At 46.7% G+C, this 13,467-nt stretch overlaps 1 protein-coding gene across 1 annotated transcript in view; it reads right to left on the bottom strand.

The window, feature by feature from the left end:
• Positions 1-13,467, bottom strand: part of Ccny (cyclin Y) — a 110,468-nt gene that overhangs the window by 23,017 nt on the left and 73,984 nt on the right. Inside the window, exons 4-5 of the mRNA XM_021639131.2 lie at positions 6,510-6,610; positions 2,670-2,705 (exon numbers count right to left, since the gene is read on the bottom strand). Of these exons, the coding sequence (XP_021494806.1) occupies positions 2,670-2,705; positions 6,510-6,610 (137 nt within the window). The remainder of the gene's footprint in view (positions 1-2,669; positions 2,706-6,509; positions 6,611-13,467) is intronic.

Raw genomic sequence — 13,467 nt, 5'->3', positions numbered from 1 at the left:
ATCTCAGGTGAATGGTACTACTCCTACCCAGCTGGCAGGTGTGTGGCTAGCCCTACAGGGGCAGTCGCCAGACAAGACGCTTGTTTGAGCCCAGAGAATTCAGGCTTCCACCTCCAGATTAATCTGATTAGCCCTATGCTTCTCCACTTCCCCTCACATTTGGTTCATTTTGGTTCATTTTCTTAACATTCATCTACAAGAGCAGTGAGATTAAATCACGTGACTGGGCTCAACTCCGAAGTTCCCACCCAACTAGCCGTGCAGTCTTAGGCGTTGCTGAATGTCTCTGTGGTACGGCTCCCAAAGACGATGTTTGAATGCTTGGTCATTAGGGAATGGCACTACTTGACAGGGGTCAGGAAGTGTGGCCTGGCTGGAGGAAATGTGGGCTTTAAACGCTCAAGTGAGACCCAGTAACTCTTTTTCTTCCTGCTGCCTGCCACTCCTGAAGACAACTCTCAGCTTCCTCTCCAGCACTGTGTCTGCCTGTGTGCTGCCATGCGTCCTGCCCTGATGACCAAGGACTAAACCTCTGAATGTAAGCCAGCACCAATTCAATGATTTCTTTTTTTAATTGCTGTGGTCATGGTGTATCTTCACAGCAACAGAATGCTGGCTCAAGACTCTCTGTGCCTCAATTTCCTTATCTGTAAGATGCATATGATAAAAGTAGCACTTCTCAGATCTGTTATCAAAACTAAAAGTTCATGAAAAAACTGACAGGGAAGTCTGTTAACATTCAGAGCTAAACTGGCTGTGGGATGCCCTCGGCCAACAGAGGGCAGGCTAATATCCATGGGACTCTTGGCCCAATTCTCAGCACCAAAATAAGAACCAAGAAATCTCTTCAAGACGCTAAGAAAAAGTGGATTTAAAAGCACACCCGAGTCTCACGACTGGTCTTATATGCAACTTTGGCTTTAGTGTTTTCAAAGTTTGACCTTATCCCACAAGAATGACAGGACAAAATTTGCACTACTAGTATCACTCTCGCTCAGGTAGCACTGATGCTCTCTCTACTTGCCTTTCTACACTGACACTCTGAGCCACAGTGGCCACCGCTCACAAGCACATGACCGGTCCACTCCAGCAAGCACTTCCAGGGCCTGCTAGGCTCTGACCGCTGTTTCCCTGGCACTGCTCCCCAGAAGCTGCCGCCCACCCAGCACTGCTTGGCCTCACACCGTCCCCGCACACGTCAACATCTGAGTGTTACGGAACCACTGGGGGAGCGCTGTCTTGCTGTTGGGAGGCCCTTCTTGTTCCCAAACTAGTTTTCCGTGTGGTATTCTGTCTATAAACAGGCCACATTAATCACTGAGACATGGCTGTCCCGAAATGACCTCTGTGCCCCTGAGAATTAAGAGAGTGTTTGGGAAAAAAAGCCCAATAAAAGAAAATCAAGGAAAAGATGGGGCCATATCATGGTCAAAACCTGATTCTATACTCGGCACTCTGCCGGCGCCTTTCACAGTCCTTAGTATTGGGGAAAACATGCTTGAAAAAGATGAATTACAGACATAGCTTACTGCCCCAGATCTAATCAGAAGTCTTGATGCTCAACCAAATTAGCAAATAAATGAAGCATTAATCTTTTTCGTCCTCTCAAAATTCATTGTTAGTTTTCACTGTGTGTGGCACGTGTCTGCGCATGTGTGGGAGTTCAGGCCAGCAGCGGCGGACGCACTGAGAGCAGGAGTTAGGAGCTTGGGAGCTGTCTAACGTGGCGACCGGGAGCCGCACTCATGTCCTCTGCCAGGGCCCTGCACACTCCTGACTACTCCCTTTTCTCTCAAGACCCCACTTCCCCCACCTTTTAAGAGGGGGTGTGTCTGTGTGAGAGTATGCCCACATGTGCACACACAGGAGGAAGAAGCTCGTGTTCTTTGGAGCTGGAACCATAGGCACCTCTGAGCTGTACAATACTGGGGCTAGGAGCCAAAATCTGGACTTCGTGACTGAGCAGCAAGAACTCGGATTTAACTGACGTCTCCAGATCCACTTAAATGCTTTGTATTAAAGTGTTTACAGCGGATTTTAATCCAGTTTTACCTGACTCTTCAAATTAACAGAACCATTGCAAGATGTATTTTCATCAGGGAGAGCACATCAAAATTTCCAAATGAATTCAAACTAAACCTAACATTTCAGAAAACACAGAATGCTTAGTGAAGCTACACAAAAAGTAATCGGCAAAAAGGAATCTGAGCCTTCTCAAGAAGTCTGCTCCCACCATAGCACCGTGTGGGCCCCTGGTCCAGGCTCAGCCCAGCTCTTACCTGGCACCATGTGTGCCCCTGGTCAGACACAGCCCAGCTCTTACAATATCACCATGTGGTGCCCCTGGTCCAGCAGCTCTTACCTGGCACCATGTGTGCCCCTGGTCAGACACAGCCCAGCTCTTACAATATCACCATGTGGTGCCCCTGGTCCAGGCTCAGCTCAGCTCTTCCCTGGCACCGTGTGGGCCCCTGGTTTAGGCACCACCTGGTCCAGACACAGCTCAGCTCTGACCTGGCACTATGGTGCATTAACCTGTACAAGGTCTATGAAAGCATGCGCTAAGAAAATAAACTCAATGTTAAAGAACAGAAAGAACACAAGAGAATGTGTGGTACTTTTAGCTCAGAAGTCAGTGTCCACATACCTGTTTTTCAGTGTCCACATACCTGTTTTTGATGTGGTAATATATCGCAAGAGCTACACTGTAAAATAAAACAGAGGAGTTCAGTGGTCTGTAAACACATCCACCACTTCCTGGACTAAGAATCATCAGGAAGCGATCCCCAAACTGAATTCAAAGTCACACTGTCCACCTGAGAAGTCCCGTGTCACCCAGAGTGCTGATCGGATCACACTGCACACTAAGTCACCCTGTAGTCCCGCCCACAAACTTTAAGATTCTTTTGGAAGCACTAGAGTAGCAGAGGGAAGTCACAGCGCTCCTCTCAAACGGTGAGCTCCCCACTTAAAAATGCTACAAACGAACCTCCAGTTCACCTGGTCAGAAAAGTACTAGTTTTTTCCCCTAACTACCAGAAAGAAAAACGAGTAACACAAACAGGAGCTGCTACTCCTCTCACACACAGTTTTAGCAAGCTGTGCCGCACAGCCATCCACCTCCCAAAATGGTGCAACGACTTACCTGACGCACTGTTTACAAACTGTCAAAACTTTTCAAATATCTGAATGCAATCAACATTCTTTCTCAATTTTTCTTTGCTAATGTAAAATACAATACACACACCCCAGAAACTGTGGAAAACTGAAACGGCATGAACAAGAACCTGAGCTAAGATATGGTTCAGTGGCACAGTGCTTGCCTAGTGGACAGCCCTGTGTCTGATTCCCAGTACTTGGGGAAAACAACTTTAAAATGAAACCACCTTTTAGCCAAGAATGAGGATGAACACTTGTAATCCCACCCCAGGTACACAGAAAGGCTATCTCACAAAACAACCTCTGTGCCCCAAATAACTACCATCAGTTTGAGACACACAGTTATTCTTTCTACTTAGCTGTGTGTGGACACAGAGGCTGGTATCCTATGCTTGGATAGCCGTGTTACTGCTTTGTGTGATTTTAGGAAAGAGCTCTGGGAAACAGGATTTTACAAGTTGCTAGCTGTATTTCATAATTTGATTGTGGAACAGCTAATCATTCTCTGTGAAATCTGTAAACTGTGTGGAATGTTTGGTAGTTAATTCACCACCATAAACAGGCTCACAGATACCTGTGCAAATCTATGGTTATAGTATCTCTATAGGGCGCATCCTATAATGGAATTAGGTGGGAGCGGGCGGCTCCTAGCACCCGCACACAGCAAGTGTGTCTGCAGGATGATGACCAACATATCCCCACCAGAATCCCCTTCAATACTCTGATAGAACATTTTCCTTCTGAATAGAAAATAGCAGAGTTTTGATGATGATCAAGTTGACGGGCTACCTTTAAATTTTTTCAATTGTCTAAAATTCTTTTTACTCCCTTTGTCTTACTTTAAAATGCAGAAAAATGCCTCCAAGGTATTTTCTTTGCCTTTAAAAACACAGATCATTGCTAGGATTGCAATGTGTTCTGGTTTACAGAGAATAAGAGGACCTTCAGGAACCACCAGAGGTAAAGATGACAGGAGGAGCAACGAGAGACCTAAGCCAGCTCTGAGAGCAGCAAGAAGCTTGGGTGTTGCTGTGACTGAACCAGAACAGACTCTGGCACGAGCCTATGTTATTCCCCTCATCTCCTCCCAGACCCAGTACATCACATGAGCTCAGCTAGCTGTGAGGCTAAGGGCCAAGGGTACGGTCCTAAAATCACTAAGGGTCTGAGTGTGGAGAGCTCCTCAGGAAAACGACTACACTAGCTTTGAGTACTTTATCCCTTGATCATATAAACAAGTGAGAGACGCTGGTACCTGCAGAGGACCGTAAGAGTCCAACCTAGTCCCCCCAGCGTTTCAAATGAGGACAACTTTTAGAGCAACTGAACCACTGAAGTAATTTCAAGTTTAGGTGGTGCAGATAAAATGTCTACCCTATGGTGATGCTGGTGAGGGGAAAAGGACAGCCATCCCTTAAATATGGCGTCCTCACCCTTGGCTATCTATAAGAACCTCCCAGAAATGGCTTCAGGGTTCAGTTTTGTAAGCCACACCCCAGAGAGCTGCATGTAGAACGTATGTCTCACAACATAAAGCTTCCAGGTGACTCCCAGTGGGGATTTACGTGAGCCCACAACCATGAACAGGTATCTCCACTCTCACACATGTCACCTGGTGTTTTCGTCAGGTTCCCAGTGTCAGTGTCGTAACCAGCCGTGACAGTAGGTGGAGAACCAGGCCAGATCTCTCTAGGAATCTGAAGACTCCTGCTACGCTGCACACACTCTACCCTCATCTCCCGTCTCTGCCTTGTCACTGGGAAGAAGATCTAGATGCCTCCACTCCAGGCTCTTCAGAGCTTGAGCAGCTGTCAAGAACCAGGGCACAAAGCTCTCCAGGCCTCTCCGCTTTGTTCCACCAACCCTACACACTTCTACTGTCCACTCTCTGGCAGTCAGCTCCACCCTGAGAAGTGAACGGGTTAGGTGAGGTCAAGTGGATAATCTGTGCTCTGTGGGACACATCTCTTATCAGTCTCCCTGGTCACCTGGGCTCGTGCTGACGGGCTCTCACCACATGCTGGGGCAATGCGGGAAAGGAACCCTATGTGACAAAGCACATACCTAAGTACCGCCACTTCCACTTTCAGGACTACGACACTGACCATGAAAGCTAGCTACAATCCTGGAAGCTTGGACTGAGGAAGTGATCATCACACAAAATGCTAAATGGTGCTTCCAACTCAGAAATCTTGGCCCATGAAAATAGAACTTTATAGGTAGTAATTTTAGCACTTCATGCGCTAATATGGGTTGTTTTTAGATGTATGCTTTCTTAAGCAAGGAGAGATAAATGTCCCAGATTTTCAGTCAAGCTGTTGAATCCAGGCTAATATAAAACTTCCTGAGACCTCTGCCAGGGATGGCTGATGTCACTGTGCTGACAGGGACAAGACAGTATCAGGAGAACCAGTGTTCTTTGCCTCGAGTGAGAAAAGCAACTGCACAGTAATGGGGGGTGGGGTGGGGGCCCAAAGCCTCCCTTTTCTTCCCACTAAGTCCATTTTAAGTACACATGTAGACGGAGCCTGCCAAAATCCCTCAGCTGCAAAGAGGATCATGATTAGACCATCCCACTCCAGGCATTAGCTTAAGTCCCCATGTGGGATGGAGGGAAAGGCCTTATTTCATTTAAAAGTCAAAATACTGTTGGCACATTTCAGGCTTCAGTCAAGACCGAAAGGTCGAAACTGCACACGACACACACAGAGTAGTCACATTCTTAGACCGTCCATATTCAAAATAAGGTGAGTGCCAGCCTCTCTATTTAAGTGGAAACATGCACAGACATTCCCACATCCTGGCTACCCCAGCCACTTTCCAAGAGGAATCCCCAAGAGGCAGTGGGCCCCATGTTATCCCTCCCCCAGGTCCTACGGAGAGCCGGGGGTGAGGTAAAGAAGTCTGCACACCCTCAAGTCTGGAGGGATGGCTGAGAGGTTAAAAGCACAGCCCACCCTTCTAGAGGATCCAGGGTTCAATTCCAGCACCCCACACAGCAGCTCACAACACTCTCATTCCAGCCCCAGGAAGTCTGAGGCCCGCTTCTGGCCTCCAAGGGCACTGTATTCACACGGTACACAAACACTCTTGAGGGCAAAACACCCACACACATAAAACAAAAATAACTTTAAGAAGTATCTTTCCTGACACAGCAGCCTATGTTTTAAATCCCAGAACTTAGGAGGCAGAGAAAGGAAGATAGTGAGTTCAAGGCCAGCCTAACTACATAGAAGTTCCAGGACAGCCAAGACTTGAGAGACCCTGTCTCCAAACAACACAAAAATAGACAAAAAGCCAAACAACCCCCCAAACTCAAAAACAAACAAAGAAGACATCTGCATACCCACCATTTGATGGTGTACTTGAGGTTTGGCTGACTGACTGTGCTGTCGTCTAAGAAGATGGTGGAGCAGGAGCTGTACTTCCTTGAGGTCTGGCCTGGGTGATGCTGGAGAACAAGATGACAGCAGTTAAGAAGACTCACGCTCTGCCAAGCATCGTGTGCCATCTAGTTTTTGGCGACTTGACACAGCTGGAGCCGCTTGGAAGGCAGGAGCCTCGCTGGAGGAAATGCCTCCACCAGAGCGCCTTGTCGGAACGTCTTTGCGTCTTCGCTCTGTTGGTGTGGCCTTTGCTGCCCTTGGGCTGGGAGCTGTAAGAAAGCACACCTCGCAGGCCACCAGGAGCAGCAGTCCCCCATGGCCTCTCGTCCTGCCCTGAATTCCCCACAGGATGGACTATGACCGAGACATTTAGAGGGAAATAAACCCCTTTCCTCCCAAGTTACTTTTGGTCAAGGTATTTTATCACAAAACCCTACTTAAGACACAACACTACCCCTTTAACTGAGATCAGACCACAAAACAAGAAAGAAACAAACAAAAGCATGCCTTAGCAAGAGCTCTACCACAACTGCTAACAGAGCAGAGACTGGACCACACTGGGAGGTGTCTCGCTCTTCCATGCTAGGTCACCACCACTCCTAGTCCCCACCTTCCACAGGAAGCCTGCAGCATGCAGGGGACAGCTGGTGAACACAGGAAGATGGCATCTTAGATGCACCAAGATCAAGTTGAGAATCCACTATACCCATTTCTCTAGACAGCCCAGACCAACTAAAAACCTCCGGCTCATATGCATAAAGTTCCATCAAGTGGCTGCGTTTCTGTCAGACACACTGTACTCCGAAGAGGAAGACTGGGCTCTTGCAGGGATGACCTAATGATTGTGGTTTTAGTGACTGTGAAAGTTTAAGTTCTGCGGATAACCTGGGCAAGGAAACAGCTTCTGAGAGGCAACACAAACTTGACAGCTGAGGACAGCTGAAGAGCTAAAGAGGAATTTATCAGATGTTTGGAAAACAGGGTTAGTAGACTTCCATCTGGATAATTCTGGGTTAGAAAGAAAAAAAAAAAAAAAACTCAAACCACGTAAATAAGGTTCCTTATTGCCTGACATCGTTTTGACAGGCAGGTGTCACTTTCAACAACCAAAACCAAACCCCCTGTACGCCACAGAATCGCCTGCCTGACCTGTCTCCCTTCAGCAAAACCCCTGGGATACAAAGCACCTGAACCAGGGCTCAGATGTCTGCCCAGCATGTGCACATCTGCTTCCCATCTGTAGGATTCCTCAGCAGTCAAACTATAAAAATATGCAACATCCTGAGTAATGCACAAAAAAATGCTAAACCGACACATTTCTCGAGAATGCTTACTACTTAATACCTTGGGTGTCGGCCTCCTTAAAATGGCATTAGAAGCCCCACTAGTGGCAGCACTGTGGAACATGTTTGCAAGCAGCTGCAGGTCAGAAGCACCAGCCTAGGGGCAGTGCTCAGGAGCTCCACGGAAGCGCACCACGAGGTGTGGGAAAGCACGTGAGAACACTGTGAAGTTCACTTAGGACCGCAGCGTTACACTCACCACGGCAGTTAAGGGTGGTCAAATAATCAACATTCTCCGTAAGGTGTCTTGGGATGATATTAAAAGAAATTCTCTTGTAGTAATAACCTGAAGTCATATGATATTAAGAAGTACAAGAAATGAAAAGCCATCCTTCTGACATTTCCATGCTGCAGGTGCATCAACAGACTCTGACATGGATTTAGCAATCAGTTTATTTATTACCATGCTAATAAATATTTCACAGACAGGTTATAACGTTAGTAATTCAAACAAACAAACGTCCAGTCTGTGGGCAAGAACATACACTATGTATGCAGACTGATGGGGTCAAAGGTCAGTCTCTCACAAAGGTATCAGGCCTGTCCTGGGGTGGCCTAGCGTTTAGTCACTGCATCCCAGGATTTAGGGGCGAAATCCCTTCTAAGGTGACAACTCCATTTCCAGAACAATAATTTCTGTGACTAGTGCCCTGCCTCACATTTCCGCTTCAGAGTGGCTCATCACTGGAGGTGCCACTGCTGAAACCTGGGAGTGCAGGCATCTGTTATCTAAAACCTTATGCCACGAGATATGGAAAGCAGAAACCTAACAGGAGAGCCTGTGCCAGGGATTGTGTCCTGAGCTGTACCTTTCAGGGCACAGCAGGGGGTGGAAACACCACGGACCACCATCACACCCTAGAGACACAGCACAGCTAACTTTAACTTCCTACTGTCTCTGATGGCACCAAAGCACTAGTTGTGTCCACAGGAGTCACAGAACACTCACGCAGGCTTCATCTACATGTTAGATGCTATTCAGTGTGTTAGATAGTTGTGCACTTCAGCCATGCTCTGTCACTGTCCCCTGACCCTGAAAACAGACAGTCCACGTGTGACACGGCCTCTCCCTGCAAGGCTCCCATCTCCGGCCAAAAGATGGCAGAGTGGACACTGGCTATAAACCACAACAATAACAAGCACAGAAAGACACACTCAAGGGTGCAACTCTGCCACTTCTATCTCCACGGTAACCAACAGCTACCTAACTGGACTCACGGCCCATCCCAAAGGAGGGAATTCATCCCGGGAGCACAACCTAACCAACTGCCTGGCTGGGGAGGCACCGAACCCCAACCACCACAGTTCCTGAGTCCAGTCTGTTTATCCTTACATCCAGAGATAAGTATCACTCTTGGTGATCATCAAAGGAACTTCCTTTTGCAGCAGACGGGGCCATCCAGAAATTCTCACCTGGTCACAACTGAGATGTGTGGTGCCCGTCCCCAGCTGATACATCTGCAGCACAATCCCCACACCCAAGGCTCAGCAGACAGCGTGGAAGACGTTCTGGGCAGAATGACTGAATAAGCCAGAGGACCGAGAGATCCTCTGAGATCCGGTGCTGTCTCCAATGACACAGAGTGCACCATGGACTCCAAGCAATATGGCTGCCTAAGCAAGACTTGAACAATGACGTAACTAGCTGATAACTCAAAGCAGAAAAGGAGGATCTCACAAGGTCCTGCCCCTACATGAGAAGTCACAAGCAATTAATGGCTACTCAGTGAGGGAGAAGTTCCATGACAGGTTACCTAATCCCACGTAATCATCCCTAAACATACCAACAGACATATGAGCAACACTAACTGGACTCAGCAGGTTGTATTTATAAATAAGTGTATGTTTCTGTGTCTCTCTTTTCTTTCTCTCTCCCTCTCTCTGTGCACACGCACTTGAGACACAGAGACAGAGAATCAAGATGAAAAAGGTCAAGAAGGAATAGTTGGAGGAAAAAGAGTAAAAGGTGGAAATGATGTAAATATGTAACCATGCATAAAAATCTCAAGAAACAGTAATAAAATAAATGTTGAAGAAGTAAGACAACAGAACACAGAAACTACAACGTGCGTTTGCATGTGCCTCAGATTACGGCCTTCCTGCCGGCCCCCTCTGCCTCCCTTGCTTAGCTGCATTTACCTCAGTGGGAACAGCAGAGCTGGCCTTCCACGGTCCCTGAGAGGAATGTGTGAGTTAATCTGTGTTGGAGCCCGGAGTGTGGAAGGCCCTGCTCCCGTGCACAGTACAGCTTCGTCTTCAACGTGGGATGTCTGCAACATTCTAGATAACAAAAGAAGGTGACCGAGACCCCGCTTCATTTGAAAAAGAGTCCTCATGGTAGACAGTGGAGAATTCTAGTGACGTGGCTCAGTGTCGGGAGACAACCTCAAGCTGCTGGCAGTTGTGCTGAGAAGAGGAGCCTGGGATGGATCACCTCCAATGCAGTAAGCGCACCTGCCTTTCAGACAGTGCGACATTCACAAAGTAAATTATGGATATGTTAAGCAGGTCTGTGTAGAGCTAATACTCAAACAAGTCAATCTTTCTACATAACCCCATGGTACAAAATAATTTACTATTTACACCAAGGTCCACTAAAACATAAAACCATTTGGACTGCACGCAGAAAGCATCTGAAAACTGTTATAACCTTGCATTTTAGATACTGGGGTTATCTGCTTTGGAATCCCAACAATGACGACGGTCAGATACAAGAAACAAGTGTGCCCACACAAACACACATACACCATGTAAGCGTGTGGGGGCTAGCCTCACTGCACCCTCCGCAGTGACCCTATGTAGCTCATCACTCATGGCCTCAGAGGGAGGCCATCAGGTAGATCCTGTTTAGCCTGGGCTCAGGTGGCCACCTGCACACCGCACCCTGAAGGCACATTCTTTCCCGGTTTGGTTTGCCCTTCAGATCGTTCCTCAGGACGCCTTCCTGCTACTCTTCCCACGGTGACCTCGGTCCTCCCTGTGCTCTGCACACCCTCCTCTCACCTCAGTGACACTATCCACGCTATGTCATCACCTGCACTCACTCTGAGGACTATCTAGGGCCAGGACTCGGGCTTGAGTCACCAGGTGAGAAGCAGCTCACTCTCAGGCTGGCATGCCTAAAGCCCTACCCCCCGGCACAGGAAGTCTGCCTCCCCATGACAAACACAAGGACCTGGACGAGCCAACTGGGTGAGGGTAACGAGCTGGCACTGCAGACCCCACGGAGAAGCCTAGGCCATCCTGAAGGAAAATGTGTCCAGGAGACTGGTCCTGGGACGGGGCTAGCAGGCCCACGGTGCCACAGTAACTAGGCTGAGGTGCTCACACTGGGGGGGCGCGGGGGTGAACACTCCAGCAGGGTCAGGGCCAGTGCTCACGGATCAGCTCTCCACAGAGTGGCTGTGTAGACCACACCTTAGCTCTCCCACTATCCTGGACTGTCTGGAAATGGTACAACTTTTCACACTCAACAATGTCCCGGCTTAGCCCATAGATGGCCACCTTGGTTTCAGTGCCTGTCTGCTGCATGACAGACACACCATGACTAAACCTCAGGCTGGGAGGAAAGGGTTCGTTCACTGACACTGCAGACCAGAGCCCACCCTGGACTATGGTACATGACGGTGCAACACCCACATTCCAACTGCACAGCGAAGCCCGGGCCTTCTCTCACCAAGGACAGTCGCAGGTCTTCCCATTTTCTAGAATTTCCATTTCTTTTTTCAGGGTTTTACAGTCTGTACTGCACATGTTTATTCTAAAACTTTCTGAACTGTGAAAGGAATCCAGGAATGCTCCAGATTTTTTTAACAGTGATTGTTTATACTACTCTCCTGCAGCAAATGTTCATCTGATTGTCTTTAAGTCTCTTGTATATAGATTTCCATCTATTTAAAAATATGGACATTCTCACTCTGCTTATTTTTATTCCGTTCTTTCCTCCTCCTGTCTCAGTGCTACAGCTCAGACCTCAAGAACAATACCAAATAAAACAAGTGCAGACACGTGAACACCTTTATCCTGACCCACACGTCGGTGGATATACTTCTTTTCCCCCACTTAGCTAATGCTTGACATTGATTTGTGGATATGATTTTCTTTTTATCACACTGGGATGTTCTTCTAATCTTTGTCCCTTTGGACTTTTATCATGAGAGATGTTAGGTTTTGTAAAACAACCAAACAAACAAACAAAAACACCTTTCTACAGCTATGAGATGACCATGTATTATTTTTTAAGTCCATTTATGTGATGCATTAAGTTATTGATTTGTTGTATGTCGAACCATCCCTGAACCTCTGGAATGAAGCCAACTTGGTCATGGAGTATGATTTTATGTGTTTATGAATTCAGTTTCCAAGTATTTCAAGGAGAATTCTTGCATGAATACATCCATCAAGAAGACTGTACAATTACTCTCTCTCTTTGTTCTATAATTGTCTATGGTGAGGTGACACTGGGTTTGCAAAGGCAGGTTGGTAGCATTCCTTCCCTTTTAATTTTATAACTCTTCTCTCAACTTGCAACTACTTCTGAGTAAGGCAAATTCCTTCATCTTAGTGGATGCTACAATCTTTACATAACTGAAACCGGTGATTACTGAGTCTTTTTAGCCTCCTCTAAGAACACTGTGCTGGTACCAGTACACCGTCTGACAAATTTCTCTTCCATTAAGAACAGTTCTCTTAGAGACAAAGTTCAAAATTCTAAACCCATCAAATTCCAAACTACTTCCTTCTTTACTTCCTAAACTTAATATACAAACTGAAACTAGCAAAGATCCCATTTTATACGGAATTCTTTTTCAATTACTCACAGCTCCCAAGAACCAATCAATTCAGAACTTTATTACCTAAAAGAACAACAACTATTGAAGTCAGTGTTCCTAAAATGAGAGGAACACCATATGACTACTGGGGAGTCCTGGTCTTAATAAGTATGTAACAAAGCCCCAATTTATACTCGAGTACTATGAAAAACGTCATCAGTTGTCAGCACAGAACTTGGAAAAACACACCACACCTACCTCAACGCCCATGAGCATGCGAGCCTGCCTGCCTGCGCTGCAGACAGTCTGCAGAGCACCTTCCCTCCACTGCCTCCCATAATCAACCAGGACAGCCACCGAGACTCACTCAAGAAGACAGAGGACTAACACTTCAAAACATTTTCAAGATGCCAGAAGTAGGGCGTCCATGCTCTTTTGGCTCTAAGTCCAACTAATAAGATTTTTACTTAACTGACACATAAATTTCTACTTGCATTATTTCCTTAAGAAGTTTTTAGGGCTGGAGAGATGGCTCAGTAGTTAAGAGCACTGTCTGCTCTTCCAAAGGTCATGAGTTCAATTCCCAGCGACCACATGGTGGCTCACAACCATCTATAATGTGAACTGATTCCTTCTTCTGGCAGATGTAAATGCAGATAGAACATTCATATACATAAAATAAATAAATCTTAAAAAAAAAAGAAAGTTTAAAAAAAAGTTTTTAGAACAATCATCTATCTTAATGTCGAGGCACATTCTCTGAATTTTTTTGCAGAGCATGACACTACAGAAATATTCCCTGTTCAG

The sequence above is a fragment of the Meriones unguiculatus genome, chromosome 19 (assembly GCF_030254825.1).
Source record: "Meriones unguiculatus strain TT.TT164.6M chromosome 19, Bangor_MerUng_6.1, whole genome shotgun sequence".
Taxonomy (NCBI): domain Eukaryota; kingdom Metazoa; phylum Chordata; class Mammalia; order Rodentia; family Muridae; genus Meriones; species Meriones unguiculatus.
The sequence above is the reverse complement of the archived record's forward strand: the minus strand, read 5'-3'. Positions and strand labels throughout refer to the sequence as shown.